Here is a 14,225-nt window from a genome sequence, read left to right on the forward strand (position 1 = left end):
GACAAACATGCTAGTTATCTAGCATAACTATAACTAGTTATCAAATAATATCAAATTTCAACCACTGAAACAAATAAACATTTTGGGAAATAAACTTATTTGCTTTCTTGCCTGCAATTAGATGTAAAGACAAAACCACTTCCAAGTCTCTACTGTAAATATGAAGCTGCTGCCAGCAGCGTGTAGCTTGGCATAGGAGACAGGAGGAAACTAGCTAACTTGGATCTATCTGAAGAAGCAGTATGCAACCTCCCTTAAAACAACGTGTTGTCTTCCTTTTCCTGTTTATCACTGGCTAAACAAACAAGATGTAATGTGTTAATTTGTGTGTTATTAGGTCGATGTTCTCCTTTAACTCATTTAGGTCCATTTTGATGCATCACATCACACTCAGCCTGCATCTTTACAACAGAAACTGTCCTGTTCTCTGTCTCGCACACTCTGTTCTCCACCCTTCCATCCTCATACGTCACTCCAGAGTGTATCTTTATCAGCAAGCAGCCAGCCATCTTGCTCATAGTCCCTCAGTAGCGTAAACAGTGTCTCAGGGGAGTCCTCTGGTACTGCTGGTGAGCACCTGTGTTTGATTACCCCCACAAAGAGTGCCACTAATAAGCCTCTGAATGGAGCCTCGAGGGACATCCATGCCCTATGGTTTTAAGCAGGGCCAGATGCAGACTGGGACTGTCCATGCTGCTTCCTGATCAAATTGTCTGTCTTTTTAATAGACGTGTTAGAGTGTGGGCGCCAGCAAGATAGAGACGGGGAGAAAAGGTCTGCAGGGTTGCCAGGTCAGAAGGAAGAAAAGGAATAGAGGTGATTTATGAGATGGGAGCATTTTATATGATGGGATTGAGCAGAGGGTCAAACATGTAATGCGGGTAATCGACATGATGAGGCATGTGTGGAGAAAAGTATAACGTACGATATTGTATAATGTACGTCATCAGGTGTGAGTCTCTCCTGTTTGTTGTTAGCGACGATTGTTGGTAATTGCTGGTTATGAATGGAAAGTCTGAATAATTGGTTCGAGTGGAAATTGTGAGTAAACAGGCCAGTAGACAGACTGGAGTGCATGAAAAAAGGCGACTAGAGGTCATGGTGAGGTTGCCAGATCATCATTAATTCCAAAAAGGCGTGTTCCTCTAAGTATGGCTATAAGTGAAAGAAGGTCATAAGCCTGCGACTTGGTGAGGGGTCATAAGGCTTGATTGGCTATTGGTCTTAAGCTAAAGCTTATTGGGTAGAAGCAGCAAGGGGCAGGTTGAGTGTGGAGGTCAGCGTAAGCTATAGGCTGAGGCTGAAATGGGCCAGAAGTTAATCCCTGTTTGACCCAGTTTCACACTGGAGGAAAGAATTTCTTGCTGCTGGTGGCTTCGTCTGTTACCTGCAGATACACTGTACCTTGAGCTGAATCACTGAGAGAGTGACGTTACAGGGAAAAGTAATTGCAACATTTCAATTGCTCAACTTTGTGAATTAAGTTTTAATGTTTCAGCAAACTTATAGCTGATGTGGAAACAACAACATGTACAGTATTTGCGTGGGCATAAGGACTTCCAGCTGTCTGCAGGAAAATGCAATAGGTCAATATATGGTGCTGTGTCTCACTTTTTTTTAGGACAAACTGCCTTCTTCTGCGCACGATTTCAGTGGTAACCAGGGTAGGCATTGAGCTTTGGTCACAAGGCATAGAGTCAGTCAACAAGTAGTGCATGTGCACTTTATTAATCTGTGTGTACAGGGTGTGTGTTGGTACTGAGAGTAAAAAGCCTGTGGAGTAAAGCTGCCCACTCATCTGGCCTCACATGGCTCAAAAACATGCAACTTGGACTGTTGTGCGTAATTTATATCGCGCTATGGCCAAGAACCAGAAGCAAGTTCCGGGTGGGGGGAGGAGGCGGGGGTCCCCTCCTACCCAACGTGAACATTGTCAGAAACTCTCTCTCACAGCTCTAACTTTAGTCGGCCTCCTGCATGCGCTCTCCCACTGGATTACAGTGAGATTCCTTTGTCAATACTCCTTTCATTTCTCTCTGCGGCAGAGAGCGAGCGTGCTGCCAATCAATCGGGGATGCAGCGTGTGCCAGAGAGTCAGCCTTGAATAAAGTAATGAGCTACAGAGGTGCCAGACAAGAGAGTTGATTAGTAATTTAAAGAGAAAAGAAGCGAGGTCCAAGGTGCAGAAATGGCAGAGGTCAGTCCAATAATGGAGATGAAAGTGAGGTGTCTTTCATGGATGGCCAAGACACACACGCACACACACACTGTCTCATTTGTGCAGGGAATGTCTATTTATACTGTATATGGCAATCGCAGTTCTCAAAGGATGTAAGACAGAGTCAGTTCCAGTCAGCCATTGATCGTTCAGCAGGGTGAGGCTGTGTTAATCAGCTACCATTGTGAGGATGAGCGCTTCCTAAAGCCACCATGCTTCTCATATTTCTGCTAACACCCCATACATATTTCACTGTGTGTGTGTGTGTGTGTGTGTGTGTGTGTGTGTGTGTGTGTGTGTGTGTGTGTGTGTGTGTGTGTGTGTGTGTGTGTGCACGCGCATGTGTTTCCTCTTTCTGTCATCCCATCTCCCCCATCAATCTCCATCGCTCTCTCTCATTTTGCATACCGCACACTTTTGCAATCTCTGCGATCCTGCACAGATCACACCTCTTCAGTTACAGCCTTGACCGCCATGAAGACATTAAAGGCAATTAGCTGCACTTCTGTAGTCTTCCTGTTCGTGTAATTTGTTCTTTCTAATCTTTTTTGGCTCGATTTCATTGCATTTGAGTGACAGAATCCGTCTTCGAATTTAACCCATAAATCTCAGTTTAATCAAACAAACAAACCTGCAAACATATGTATTCGAACTGTTAATTATGTAAGCTTACAGGACGTAATAATCTTAAATTGGCTCATTGTTCTGCTGGCAGTCCTCCAGTGTGCAGCAGGCTGGCAGCTACTCCTGTGTTCTGCAGCCAGAGGCACTGTATGTCTCATAACTCACCAAAGATATATTTGACTTCGGTATTATCTGTTACATTTTTACATTCAGTTTCTCAAAACTGCTGCAGAGAATGCAGCCTTCTCAGCCTTTGTTGAAGCACTAAAACCTTATTTTTATGGAGGTTTGCTCCTTTTTTTCCCATCAAAAGACCGGTCGCTGTGTCTGCACCTAGTGTCAGTATGTATAGTGTCTTCCTGTGTTTGGATTTTTCCCATTTGTGTCAGTTTGTAACCCCCCCCGCCCCCCTGCAGTTTCAGGTTAAGTTAAACACTGCTCACGCTGGATACTGCTGTTCATTGCCTTCCCTTTCTATCTGTCTGAAATGTGCAAACAGGGATGCATTTGATCCTCACCCCAAGGGGATATGGTCGAGGTCTAGTCGTGCGCCTTCCTCAGCCTGTCTCTCATATTCCTTGGCAAAGACATGCTCAGGCATACAGTAGCAGCAACTGCGTACAAATGGACTCAAAACGCAGGGCGAAACAATCAGGCTTGTCAGCTTCTGCATATTGTAGCGTTATATAATGGCTGTGTGGAGGGCTGTGCTGGAGTGTGGTGCTGTTTGATGAAAAATGCATGCTGAAGATTATTTCCCACGATAATTCACTGCAGATATTGGTTATCTTCATAGCATGGTCATGGTCAAATAGTGATGCATGCACACAGTATGTTGCTTATTTATAATCTCTGTACTTTACATGCAGTTGCAGGAGTGAATTTCTATACCCTCGTGTTTTGTGCTTTTGGCTGTTGCGTCTCTCCTTGTCTTTCTTCTTACCCCATTCTGTCACTCAATCTTGTTTCCCTGTTTCCACTCCCTTTCATTCCCTTATCCTCCCTCTTCCGCTGTCAGATTGGCACAGAGTGGGATGCCAAAGAGCGTATGTTCCGAAACTTCGGCGGCCTGATGGGCCCCATGGACGAGACGGTGGGCATGCAGAAGTGGAGTAAGGGTCCTAACGTCACCGTCACAGTCGTGTGGATCGACCCCACCAACGTCATCGCCGCCACCTATGACATTCTGATCGACGCCAGCGCCGAGTTCACCCACTACCGCCCGCCGCTCAACCAGCCTCTGCGGCCTGGCGTGTGGAGCGTTCGCATCCTGCACCACTGGAGCCCCGTGGCTGAGATGCGCTTCCTTATCGCCCCGCTGGCCTACAACAAGCACCAGCCCATACGACAAGGTGAGAGAGATCCCTCTGTGATGGTCATGAGGCTTATTTATAACTAGCACTTGTTTCCACTTCATCATAACACAAAATGACTATTGATTGTGCTATTTGTACAAATGGCCTATCGAGACATATTGCACCGATGTGCTGTTCTCCAACAAGATAATCATTCATCAAAAAAGTACTTAAGGTGTTACTCCTAATGCCAAACTTCTCACTACGTGTCTCGATGTGGTGGAAGTCCCACACTGCTCGGGTAAAATAAGAGCTACACTGTGCAATCAAATACAGCAGCCCGGCAATAAATCCTGTGTTTGTGAAGTTTATAGCACCACCACACTTTGTTGTGGTGTTCACAGAGGAGTTGGTTGGTAATTTCTGAGGTTTTATTTTGTAATTTTTGTATCATTATACTGTCAAGTGTAACCAGTGGTGGAAAATAACTACATGCATTTACTCCAGTGTTGTACATAAGTCAGTTTTTGTGCCACTTGTGGTTTGTTGAGCATTTCCACTACTGCTTTTGTTGAAAATAGCTTCTAAAACATGATTGAGATGAAACAACACTGTCAGGAAATATAGAATTAGTTCCATCTCAACCAGCTACACTAACAAAAGCTGCTACACATTAATGCATGCAACCGTCCAGTAACATAATATATACAACAGTGTTACTTGAATATTTCCATTTGATGCTACATATTACTTCTGCTCCTGTGCATGTGCAGTGGTAATACTGCACTATATTTATCTGATCATTAGGCCATGGCGATGAATCCACACGCTGCAAACGTCTGCATCGTTTTTGTCATTTTTGACTGATTGAAAACTAAAAGTTCTATTTTCTTAAAATCTGAATCTAAAGTGGAAAAAAAACAATTACAGCAGTGTAATAATTTCATAGTAATAACAATATTTGTACAGTGTAATATTGTTACTTATTGCAGTTATTATTGAGTATTGTGACTTATTGTTCTTCCACCACCATGTATCAAATATTTTTCACACACAATTTGTAATCGTTCAGTCCACGACAGTCTGACACAGTCTGGGCACAAATACAGCATTAGAAGCCTCACAAAGGAAATATTTATTGTACGTTATTGTAGATTGGAAGGCTCTACATGGTTACTTGTACATAATAAATCCACGATGGACAGCTCGAATACACAATATATTTTAAGTAGTTTCTTTTCAGTTGACATCACCCTAGTCACAGAGTAACATTGCATTCACTGTGAATTAACAATTGCGAGTTTAGTTGCTCTAAAATGTCTGCATTCACACACACACACACACACACACACACACACACACAGAGGGAGCGTTGTATTTGCAGTGGTGCCCTTTCTAATCAAGCCTGTGGGGCTCTGCAGACCCTTGTTGTTTGTCACCAAGTCACCCTTAATAACCCAGTGAGCTGCTCATACACACTCAACAGAGTGTTAAACAACAGCACACTTAGCCCTCGAAAAACAATGACACAATTAAATCAATCAGCCAGCCTGGGTAAGGGGCAGGACTGCATTGTTCTAAATCTTAAGCAGCCACATTGCTTTGAAAGTCACCTGAGAGTTGAGACGCTAGCTTTGGCATAATCGCGTCTTTCTCCATTTAATAATCTCATTGAGCCGCCTTAATGACGAAGAGAAACAACAAATAAAGTTACAGCTTTTGTCTTTGACCCGAGTCTCAGCGGGGCTGTGGGGGCGTCTGTTGTGCGACAGCCTGAGTTAAATATTCATCTCTGATTTACGGCTGTTCAGGATCATATTACACAATCATGTCCTGGCTTCTCTGGAGAAATTTTCCTGGCACTAATTTAACTGTATGTCGCCACAAGACATTTCTTTCTCGGCTCGTCGTCCCCACAGTGCTGTAGCACAGTTATCCAGGAAGATTAGGAATGTCAGATAGAGTCAACTGCTAGTTTGTGAGGTACCGGCGCTGATTCATTGATGATTTGTTGGTGATTCATTGATACAAATGGGATGAACAAAAATAAATGAGAAAATTCCTCTTAAGTCACTCAGCCTCCAACTCAGAATGACCATGAAGTTAAATCAACAAATCTCTAAAATAATTTCGCTGCCAGATGCCACTAAATCCTACATTCTGGACCTAAGTATCAAAAATAACAGGACTCACTATGCAGAATGCCTCAACATTCATATTAATTTATCATACTGTGTATGATTATTGATGCATTAATGTGTGGCAGCATTTTACTGTTGTAACTGGTAGAGCTGACTTTAACTGCTTTTTAGATGTTTTGTTAGTAAAACCTTTAAAAAAAAAAGCACAATTTCTCCACTAGATAATACAGTGGAGTTGGAGTATAAAACAGAAATCCTTTGGTAAAGTACAGCTACAGTGCTGTAACTGTAACTCAAAATTGTACTAGTGCATGTCTCGTACAGTTAATGTATTCAGTTATTTTCCACCTCTGGCTGTTGTATTAGACCACATTAGGTTTAGCAAGGTGTACCTAATAAACTGGAAACAGTGTACTTTGCATTTGTAAGCCATTTCTGTGTATTCATCGTAGAGGTCTAACCTTTTTTGTGTGTGTGTTTTGTTTTTTTTAACTGATCATAGTTGAAAATCTAGGCCTGTGTTTCTTCTGTAATTGCATATTTAAAGCAAGACTGGAACTTTTTCATTTAGAAATAACACAATCTTCCTCTCACTAATGAGGAAGATTGTGTACAGTTGGATTCAAATAAGCAATTTGATGCACCCTTATTCAGTTCAGTGCGTTCAGGTACAGCCTGTGTGGTCTGGTATGACCAATAGATTATAGTGGCTAATGTTAGCAAACTACATAGATATTACTGAAGAACTGACATTATCCAGTCAGTTCACTGTCTTTAGGACTCCTCTAACCCACTGTTAGACCCCAATTTAGCATTTAACAGATAAACATCTCAATCATTTCATCACAGCAGTAAAACATGCCAAGTTTAGTGCTCGGACGTACTGTAATTGTCACTTGTGGCCACAGTGGCCACGGTAATAATCATGCGTATGCTTGGCTTACCCTGCGTGTGTGTGCATGTGCTTTGGCCTTAGCTGTTCCATCCACACATCTTTAATTTACTGCCATGCCTGGCACCAGGTTTCCCTTCTACATGCAGTGCCAGTAAAACTTTATGGCGTGGCCTTCCACCCACTCTGGCAGCAGCAGACGCGTGCATGCACACACACATGCACACACTACACATTTTTACACACAAACACAAAACTTTACGCAGATACACGACTTCATAACACACTCTGGTACTGCAGAGCTAGCTGGCACAGGACGAACATCTCCTTGCCTGGTGGAGGACCTCATGTCTGACTGCATCTTTCTGTCACCAGTGCATGAAAAGCGCCGATGTCTGCTCAGCCATGCTTACAAAGGATGGCTCGCGCCCCAGTTAGAGGGCCAGTGAGGAATTTACAGCTTCAGTGGTGATCAGGGTGGGGAAAGTGTTTAAAGTTGTGTCTACGATTTCTGTCCTCCTGCCGAGCTTGACCGTCATGGGAAGAAAGAATGAGGGCGCGTCTGTGTATTTGTGACCGTTTCCGAACAGTCAGCACTGCAGTGGTTTGACAGACCACATCAAGGAATGAGATTCACAGAGACCGGTGGTAAAAATCAATCCAAGCAAATCAGCAACCTTAAGCTGTTCAGATACTAATAAAACAAATCACGTTCTCTGCTTTGATATTTTAACATTCATGTCTCCCTTTTCCCTTTCCCTTCAACTCTCTTCCACTCCTACAATCCTCCCCTCTCTCTGTCTGACCACTGATTACCAACTCTTCACACATCATCTATTCCCCTCTCCGTTCTCTCTATCTTCCTTCCCACGTCTCTCCAGAGGATACTCTGAAGCTCCACAACGGGCCAGCGAAGAACAGCTACATGGAGCAGAGTTTCCATGGCCTCAACCCAGTGCTCAACATCCCTGTCAGCCTGGGCTACGTGGAGCAGGCCAAGAGGAACGCGGCCCTGACCGGCCCGGAGCTGGAGCGCTGGGTAGACAGCCTGGTGGGCGACTTGTGGGAGGCAGCTGACATCTGCGCTGTCGGCCCGACCGCCTGCCCCGTCATGCAGGCCTGCCCCAAGAACCGTTGGAGCTCCCTTTGCCCAGACCCCAAATCCCAAATGGGAGCACCGCGCGCCGACGGGCGCATCAGGTAGCAGCGAGGCCTCCAGCTGGACAGGAGGCCACGGCACAGGAGATTCACTGTTTTTTTTATTTATTTAAGGGGTTTGTTGCAGGTGCAGGAAGGAACAACGTCCTTCCTCTCTCTCTGTAAAAGAAAGAAACAAAAGAAAGCGTGGATTTTTTGGGGGGAGGTCGGTGAGGGTGTGTGGACAGAAAGCGAGGAGAATGATTCTCAGATCCTCCCACGGGGTTCCTCCTTTTAGGGGATTATGCTGGCTTTGCTATTTCAGTTTCTCAGTGTATTTATTTTTTCTTCTCATGGCTGAGTTTTACTGTGATCAAACGTTGCAGTTTTCGAGCATTTATTTTGCTGCTGAATGAATTATGAAGTCGGCTTTTAAAGCCCTGCGCGGGGCACAGCGGTCATGCGAGCGTGGATTGTCGACACTGGTAGCAGACGAAGCTCTGCTGCAAAAAGGCCTTAGCTGGAAGACACGTATCCGAGGAGGTAGCCTGGTACTGAATTAAACGTGCCTCCTTAAGTGTGTGTCACCATCAACACAATAAGATATCTGAATGTTCAGATACGCCCAAACAGTTATTTTGATACGACTCGAGTGCAGCACTATTAAAAGCAAATTTCCCCAAACTTTGAACAACAAATATTTTAGCATTATTAAAGCCAATTACTTCAAAACTCTCGAGTCTCTGATAGTTCAGTGACTCCGTTTGTAAATCAGTGGAATAAATCAGCAACAGCAGCACAACTTCTCTCAGTTCAGTGCCTGATCAGGATGTGGAACTGTTGTGGCCGGGCGAAACATCTGCTGCAGTCACATTTGGTAAATACGGAAAAAGAGAAATGCAAATCCAGAGGCCTTCTCAGAATAATGAAACCTATTTGGATTATAATAGAAACTTAATGTAGACGTTTTAGTGTTCTAAATTCATGAATGCTTCATTTGTGGTTGTTGTACGATAGTATTTTAAAACTTAACATTCACCTAGTGTAGCTTTTGCTTTTGTTTTTTGAATCAAACCCAGATGTTGTGACAGGCAGAGGACAAAGAGAGAATTGTTTTGTCCGTCTCGGTTTTCTTATCAACCTGCCTCAAACTTGAAACGATCTCAACCTGACCTTAAAAATTCTCCTCCTTGTTTTCAGTGCTGTCTTTTTTTTTTTCTTTCACTTCTTCCAGTCATTTCAGTAACAGTGTTGTACATGATTATACATGAAGTCTGAAAAAGTGTGTGAATGGGGGGAGGGGGGGTGAGTCCATGAGTCGCTATTTATTTCTAAGTTTATATTAATACTGATATTTTTAGTCAGTGACTAAATAACTGCGACGCTGCCTTGGCAGCATGATAAATATTTTTTTGTAAAGAAAGCCGCCTTTATTTACAAAGGCCAACACCCCAAACCTATACTGTACCTTTTTATGGCCCGCACCTGTGTGTTAGTCCATGTTGTCCTGTCTGAATAGATCTTCTTGTCTCGGTTTCTTACATGGCCGTGTGCCAACTGCATTGCGAGAAAGCCACCCTGGCCTGTGAGGTCAGAGGTCAGCTACCAAACAACCTCACCAAACAGAGAAGGTGAACAAGGACACTCTTCACAACCAAACACATTGGACGACATCTGGACATCGAAGGAGAAACTGTGCTTTTTGGTGTTTCATGGTTCCTGTCAGTTTCAGAATGATAGTGAGTGGTAGTGATCTTCATGCTGTGACAATAATGTAAAATTTCAACTGAATATTATCTTGTTTCTTGATTGCAAAATGCGTCATGTATTAGATCGGGTCTATGGCACCTTTTCAAATCTATCTACATTTGAAGTCCCTTTTCTGCCATCAAGACAATCTCTGTACAAGCTGATTGCGCGGAGGGTAGCACTGTACCACAACACATCCTGAACAAGAGGTACGGGCGCACATTTGTTTTACTTTGAAATAAGTTTCATTTGAAGCCAATTAGGAGTTCAGTCTGCGATTGTCAACATTGTTTAGCCACCACACGAGCTAAGTGAGTGTTTTTGCACAGGCTAATTAAGAGACATTACTGCTCATTAATGTCAAGTTCACCTTGCCTCTCAGTCAGATGTGTCGATTGTAATTGCTATCACTCCTTCCCTCTCAAATCCACACTGTTGCTGGGGATGGGTTGTAAAGGACTTTTTCTGTTCCCCACTGGCCGGCTTCTGCTGCCACCTTTTCACTCACAGTGCCACCGTGCTCAGAACAGTTACTTTACACAATACATATTATGTACGCTCAATGAGAGTTTTGGAAAAAGGTGAATTAAATAAATGTAAACTCATTGTGGAAGTCCTATTTTGTAACAAAATGATTAACAAATGAAGAAGATGTACATAGGTGTTTTGTATTGAACTATTGTTGAAAAGGTATTGTACATGTAAATACAGATGTGGTAAAATGACATTGAATTATTAAGAGTTTTTGAAGTGTCAGTAACTGGGCACAAAAAGTGAATTGATGGTGTTTATTGATCAAAATACATAACCTGTTTCAGTGTTTATGGACAGCTGTGACAGCAACCTTGTCCTCTTTGCCTCTCAGAGAAAATCACATGCCAGATTGTTGTTGTTCTCGCTGGAATGTATTGTTGAGCAACCGTTGCACAAATTTCTCTGAACTGACGTTTCCCCCGTTACTTTTTTCCGGGGAGGCTCTGTGTGCCTTAGCTGACTTTTAGAACCTTCTCTGTCCATTAAAAGAAAAACACCTTATTTTGTTATTTGTTCGGATCTTACGTGAAGAATACCATGAGTTTGTCGAGTGATTCACTGGTACCGCAACACCAAAAAAGATGTCTGCTGTTGTATATATCATCAGGCCTTCTGTCTTTATCAGCTTTTATTTTTTTTTTTTTATTTCTTTCTCTGTTTTGTTGTACTTGACTGGCTTGTTTTACTTTTCTCTGACTGCTTTTTGGAAATAAAATTCTATGGAAAAACAGCTCATGTTGTAATATAGTCTTGCGTGTGTGGTGCTTGATAACAAAGCATTAAGCCTGCTGAAGCATCTTTCCACCATTACTCTGGTGCTGCTTATTAAATGCACGTTGCTTTGCAAATATAGCCGCAGTCCATTTAACTGGGTAATATAATACCTTTAATACGGTATATTTTTATTCACTCACAGGCATCATTAAACTTTAATTTTATTTTTATCATTTTAATGTCAGGGATATTCATATAAAGCGTTAGTGGAGGGACATTAAGTTTGTTTCAGCTCCTTACGTGTCTCAAAATACCAGACAGGCTTAGCAAAACGACTGGAAGGATGTATTCTATTCAAGCTTCACAAAGGATCAAATAACTAATAACTGTGACAGCGGATGCTCATAGTTTCAAACCCACAGAGATTTATCACCTGACTCTGCAGTTTCCCTCAACTTTAAAGAGCATTTTACTATCTTCCAGCTCATTGCTTTGGTTTTACAGCCTGCAACTTCACCGTATTGGTTCAGTCTCACCGCTCTCATCAGCGTTGTTTCCAGCTGTCGCATGCAGCTGTGTTCAGCAAAAACACTCTAATAAACTTACAGTATCTGTTCAGGAGCAAACAGCAGACAGACAGAGTTAGCCACTAGCTGGCCAACACAGTGGAGCATTTAACAGCTGAAGGGCCAGATGTTTACCTCTGGAGGTGGTGGAGAACAAACGAGAGCTCAAAAGGAAAAGGAATATTGGACTTAGATTTGCCAGGTGTCAGAGGCGTGACTCTGAATTAATGCTAATGCCTGCTGGATTTGTAAGTAAGAAACAGTTTGCTTACACATTAGCATAACAACTTTACAAACTAATACAGAGTATCCATGTTTTCAGCTTTACAGTAATGATACTACATGCACAATAAATGTGATGTCAGTCATAAAAAATCTTTTTGAGAAAGATGTTCCAATCTCTCAACACCTCACAGTTGGAAATAATTGCAGCCTTTAACCATCACTTCATGGCTTAAGTATTTTCCTCAGTCAAACTGAGGTAGTTGAACTGTTAACTGTGGGTACAGCTAGTTGTTCCCATATGTTTTCCACCAAATTAGCTTCAACAGTTGTTCTCTCACAGAGATTCTCGCCCCAAAAACACAGCTCGTAACCATGCAGCTACAGAGAGAGTTTCAGCTTTTCAAATGCGTGATGACTTCCTATAAATGAGACGAGAGATACAGCTATGACGTGCAGATACACTTGTTCTGCTTATGGCGTCTGAGATCAAAAGCACAGTCCTGTCAATAGGTAGACAAACAAACCCTAATTCTTAGTTCACTCTTTATCTGCGTGTGTGTGTGTGTGTGTGTGTGTGTGTGTGTGTGTGTGTGTGTGTGTGTGTGTGTGTGTGTGTGTGTGTGTGTGTGTGTGTGTGTGTGTGTGTGTTCCCCAGAGGGCATCTACCACAACACAGCACTGTTGAGTGTTTGACAGGCCTAGATCAAAGGAACACCACAGTGCCAACAGATCCCATTTACTGTCCCATAAGACATGGGACAGGCAGCCTAATTAGTCCTCACTTACTCTGCTGTATGCTTACGCGTGTGCAAGCGTGTGTGTGTGCGTTTCCTGAGTAAGCAAGTAAGTGAGGAAGCAAAAAACATTGCGTGCAAGTTCACATGCCTGTGTGGGTGTGTCATTTAAGGCGGATGTGAAGAGAAATGTGCATCCTCGTGCTGCTGGCTTCTCCCACAGCAGGATGAGCGGTGTTCATTTGTTTGACTGCGATGCGAAACACCAAAAACTACCCTGCTGATGTTGGGAGGAAATGACTCGGATTAATGGTGGATAAACACTCTGATGATCACTTTCAGCTTTTAACCCTAGCTCACTGACACACATGCTGTTTGATTAATTAGGACCCCTGAAACGGAGAGAGCTTGTAATAACAGTGATAGTAGGCATCTCTGTCACTACCGTAACATGGCCATGTGCACACGGAGAGCAGAGGAAGGCATGTTTATGAGTCACAGTGAAAGGGAAAAAATGACTTTCTGATAAATAACATCCGGTGCACTCATGTTAAACACTAATACAGATAATGTGTAAAATGTAGTTTTGACAATTTTTATCCTTAAAGATTTCAGTGTTCAAATTATATTTCTGGTGAACATAAAAACATAAATTCATTTGAGAAAGAAAAAATATGCCTCCATTAATGAAACACATCAGTGATCTGCACCATTGCGCTGGCTGACATGTCCCCTTATTACGCTGAACTTATGCACGGTAGTTTATTTTTAGTGCTACGGCCACAACATCCTGCTGCCGTAAACACTCATTAGCTCTTTTTCAGCCTTTTTTTCTAAATGAAAGTATGCTGTATGTTTGTGAGCTGTTTTTAAAGATTTATGTCTTTCAGTCAGCACCAATGGGTTTTTGGCTTACATCAGACAGACATGCATTGAATACCAAAAAAGCATTGAGACAGGGAATAACACACTGTTGTTTTCCATCTTTTCATGGAATTTGTCGACAATAACAAAAATACAGCGTGTGGCCAGTCTAATGCTGGTGACTCGTGAGTGGCACTGAGTGTTTTCTTTGGTGTAACTGTCAGTGTGGTTCACTGTCACAGGAGGTTTGGGTTTGAACAAAAAAGCCCTAATGTATCATACTGACAGGGCAGCAGATCTTATCTTTTTATCAGCTGATTCATTAAAAATGAGAAATCCTCAATTGAACATGACAATACTGTTATGTAGACCAAAATTAAACAGCTTGGAAGCCAGTGTACACTGCAGTCTGCACACAGTGATAAACTCTGGTGCTCTGTCTTTATTAAGCAGCTAGTCCTCAACATTAAACGGCTAAATGTGCTTCATCCACGCCTGCTGAAGCAATGTGGTTTGGGTTGAAAGGACTACT

At 42.6% G+C, this 14,225-nt stretch overlaps 1 protein-coding gene across 1 annotated transcript in view; it reads left to right on the plus strand.

Moving 5' to 3' along the window:
• Positions 1 to 11,330, plus strand: part of LOC139345877 (xylosyltransferase 1-like) — a 76,006-nt gene extending 64,676 nt beyond the window's left edge. The window contains exons 10-11 of the mRNA XM_070984750.1: positions 3,861 to 4,194; positions 8,052 to 11,330. Coding sequence (XP_070840851.1) covers positions 3,861 to 4,194; positions 8,052 to 8,374 — 657 coding nt within the window. The 3' untranslated portion in view covers positions 8,375 to 11,330. The remainder of the gene's footprint in view (positions 1 to 3,860; positions 4,195 to 8,051) is intronic.
• The last annotated feature ends 2,895 nt before the right edge of the window (positions 11,331 to 14,225 follow it).

This window comes from Chaetodon trifascialis, chromosome 2 (assembly GCF_039877785.1).
Source record: "Chaetodon trifascialis isolate fChaTrf1 chromosome 2, fChaTrf1.hap1, whole genome shotgun sequence".
In the NCBI taxonomy this organism is placed as follows: domain Eukaryota; kingdom Metazoa; phylum Chordata; class Actinopteri; order Chaetodontiformes; family Chaetodontidae; genus Chaetodon; species Chaetodon trifascialis.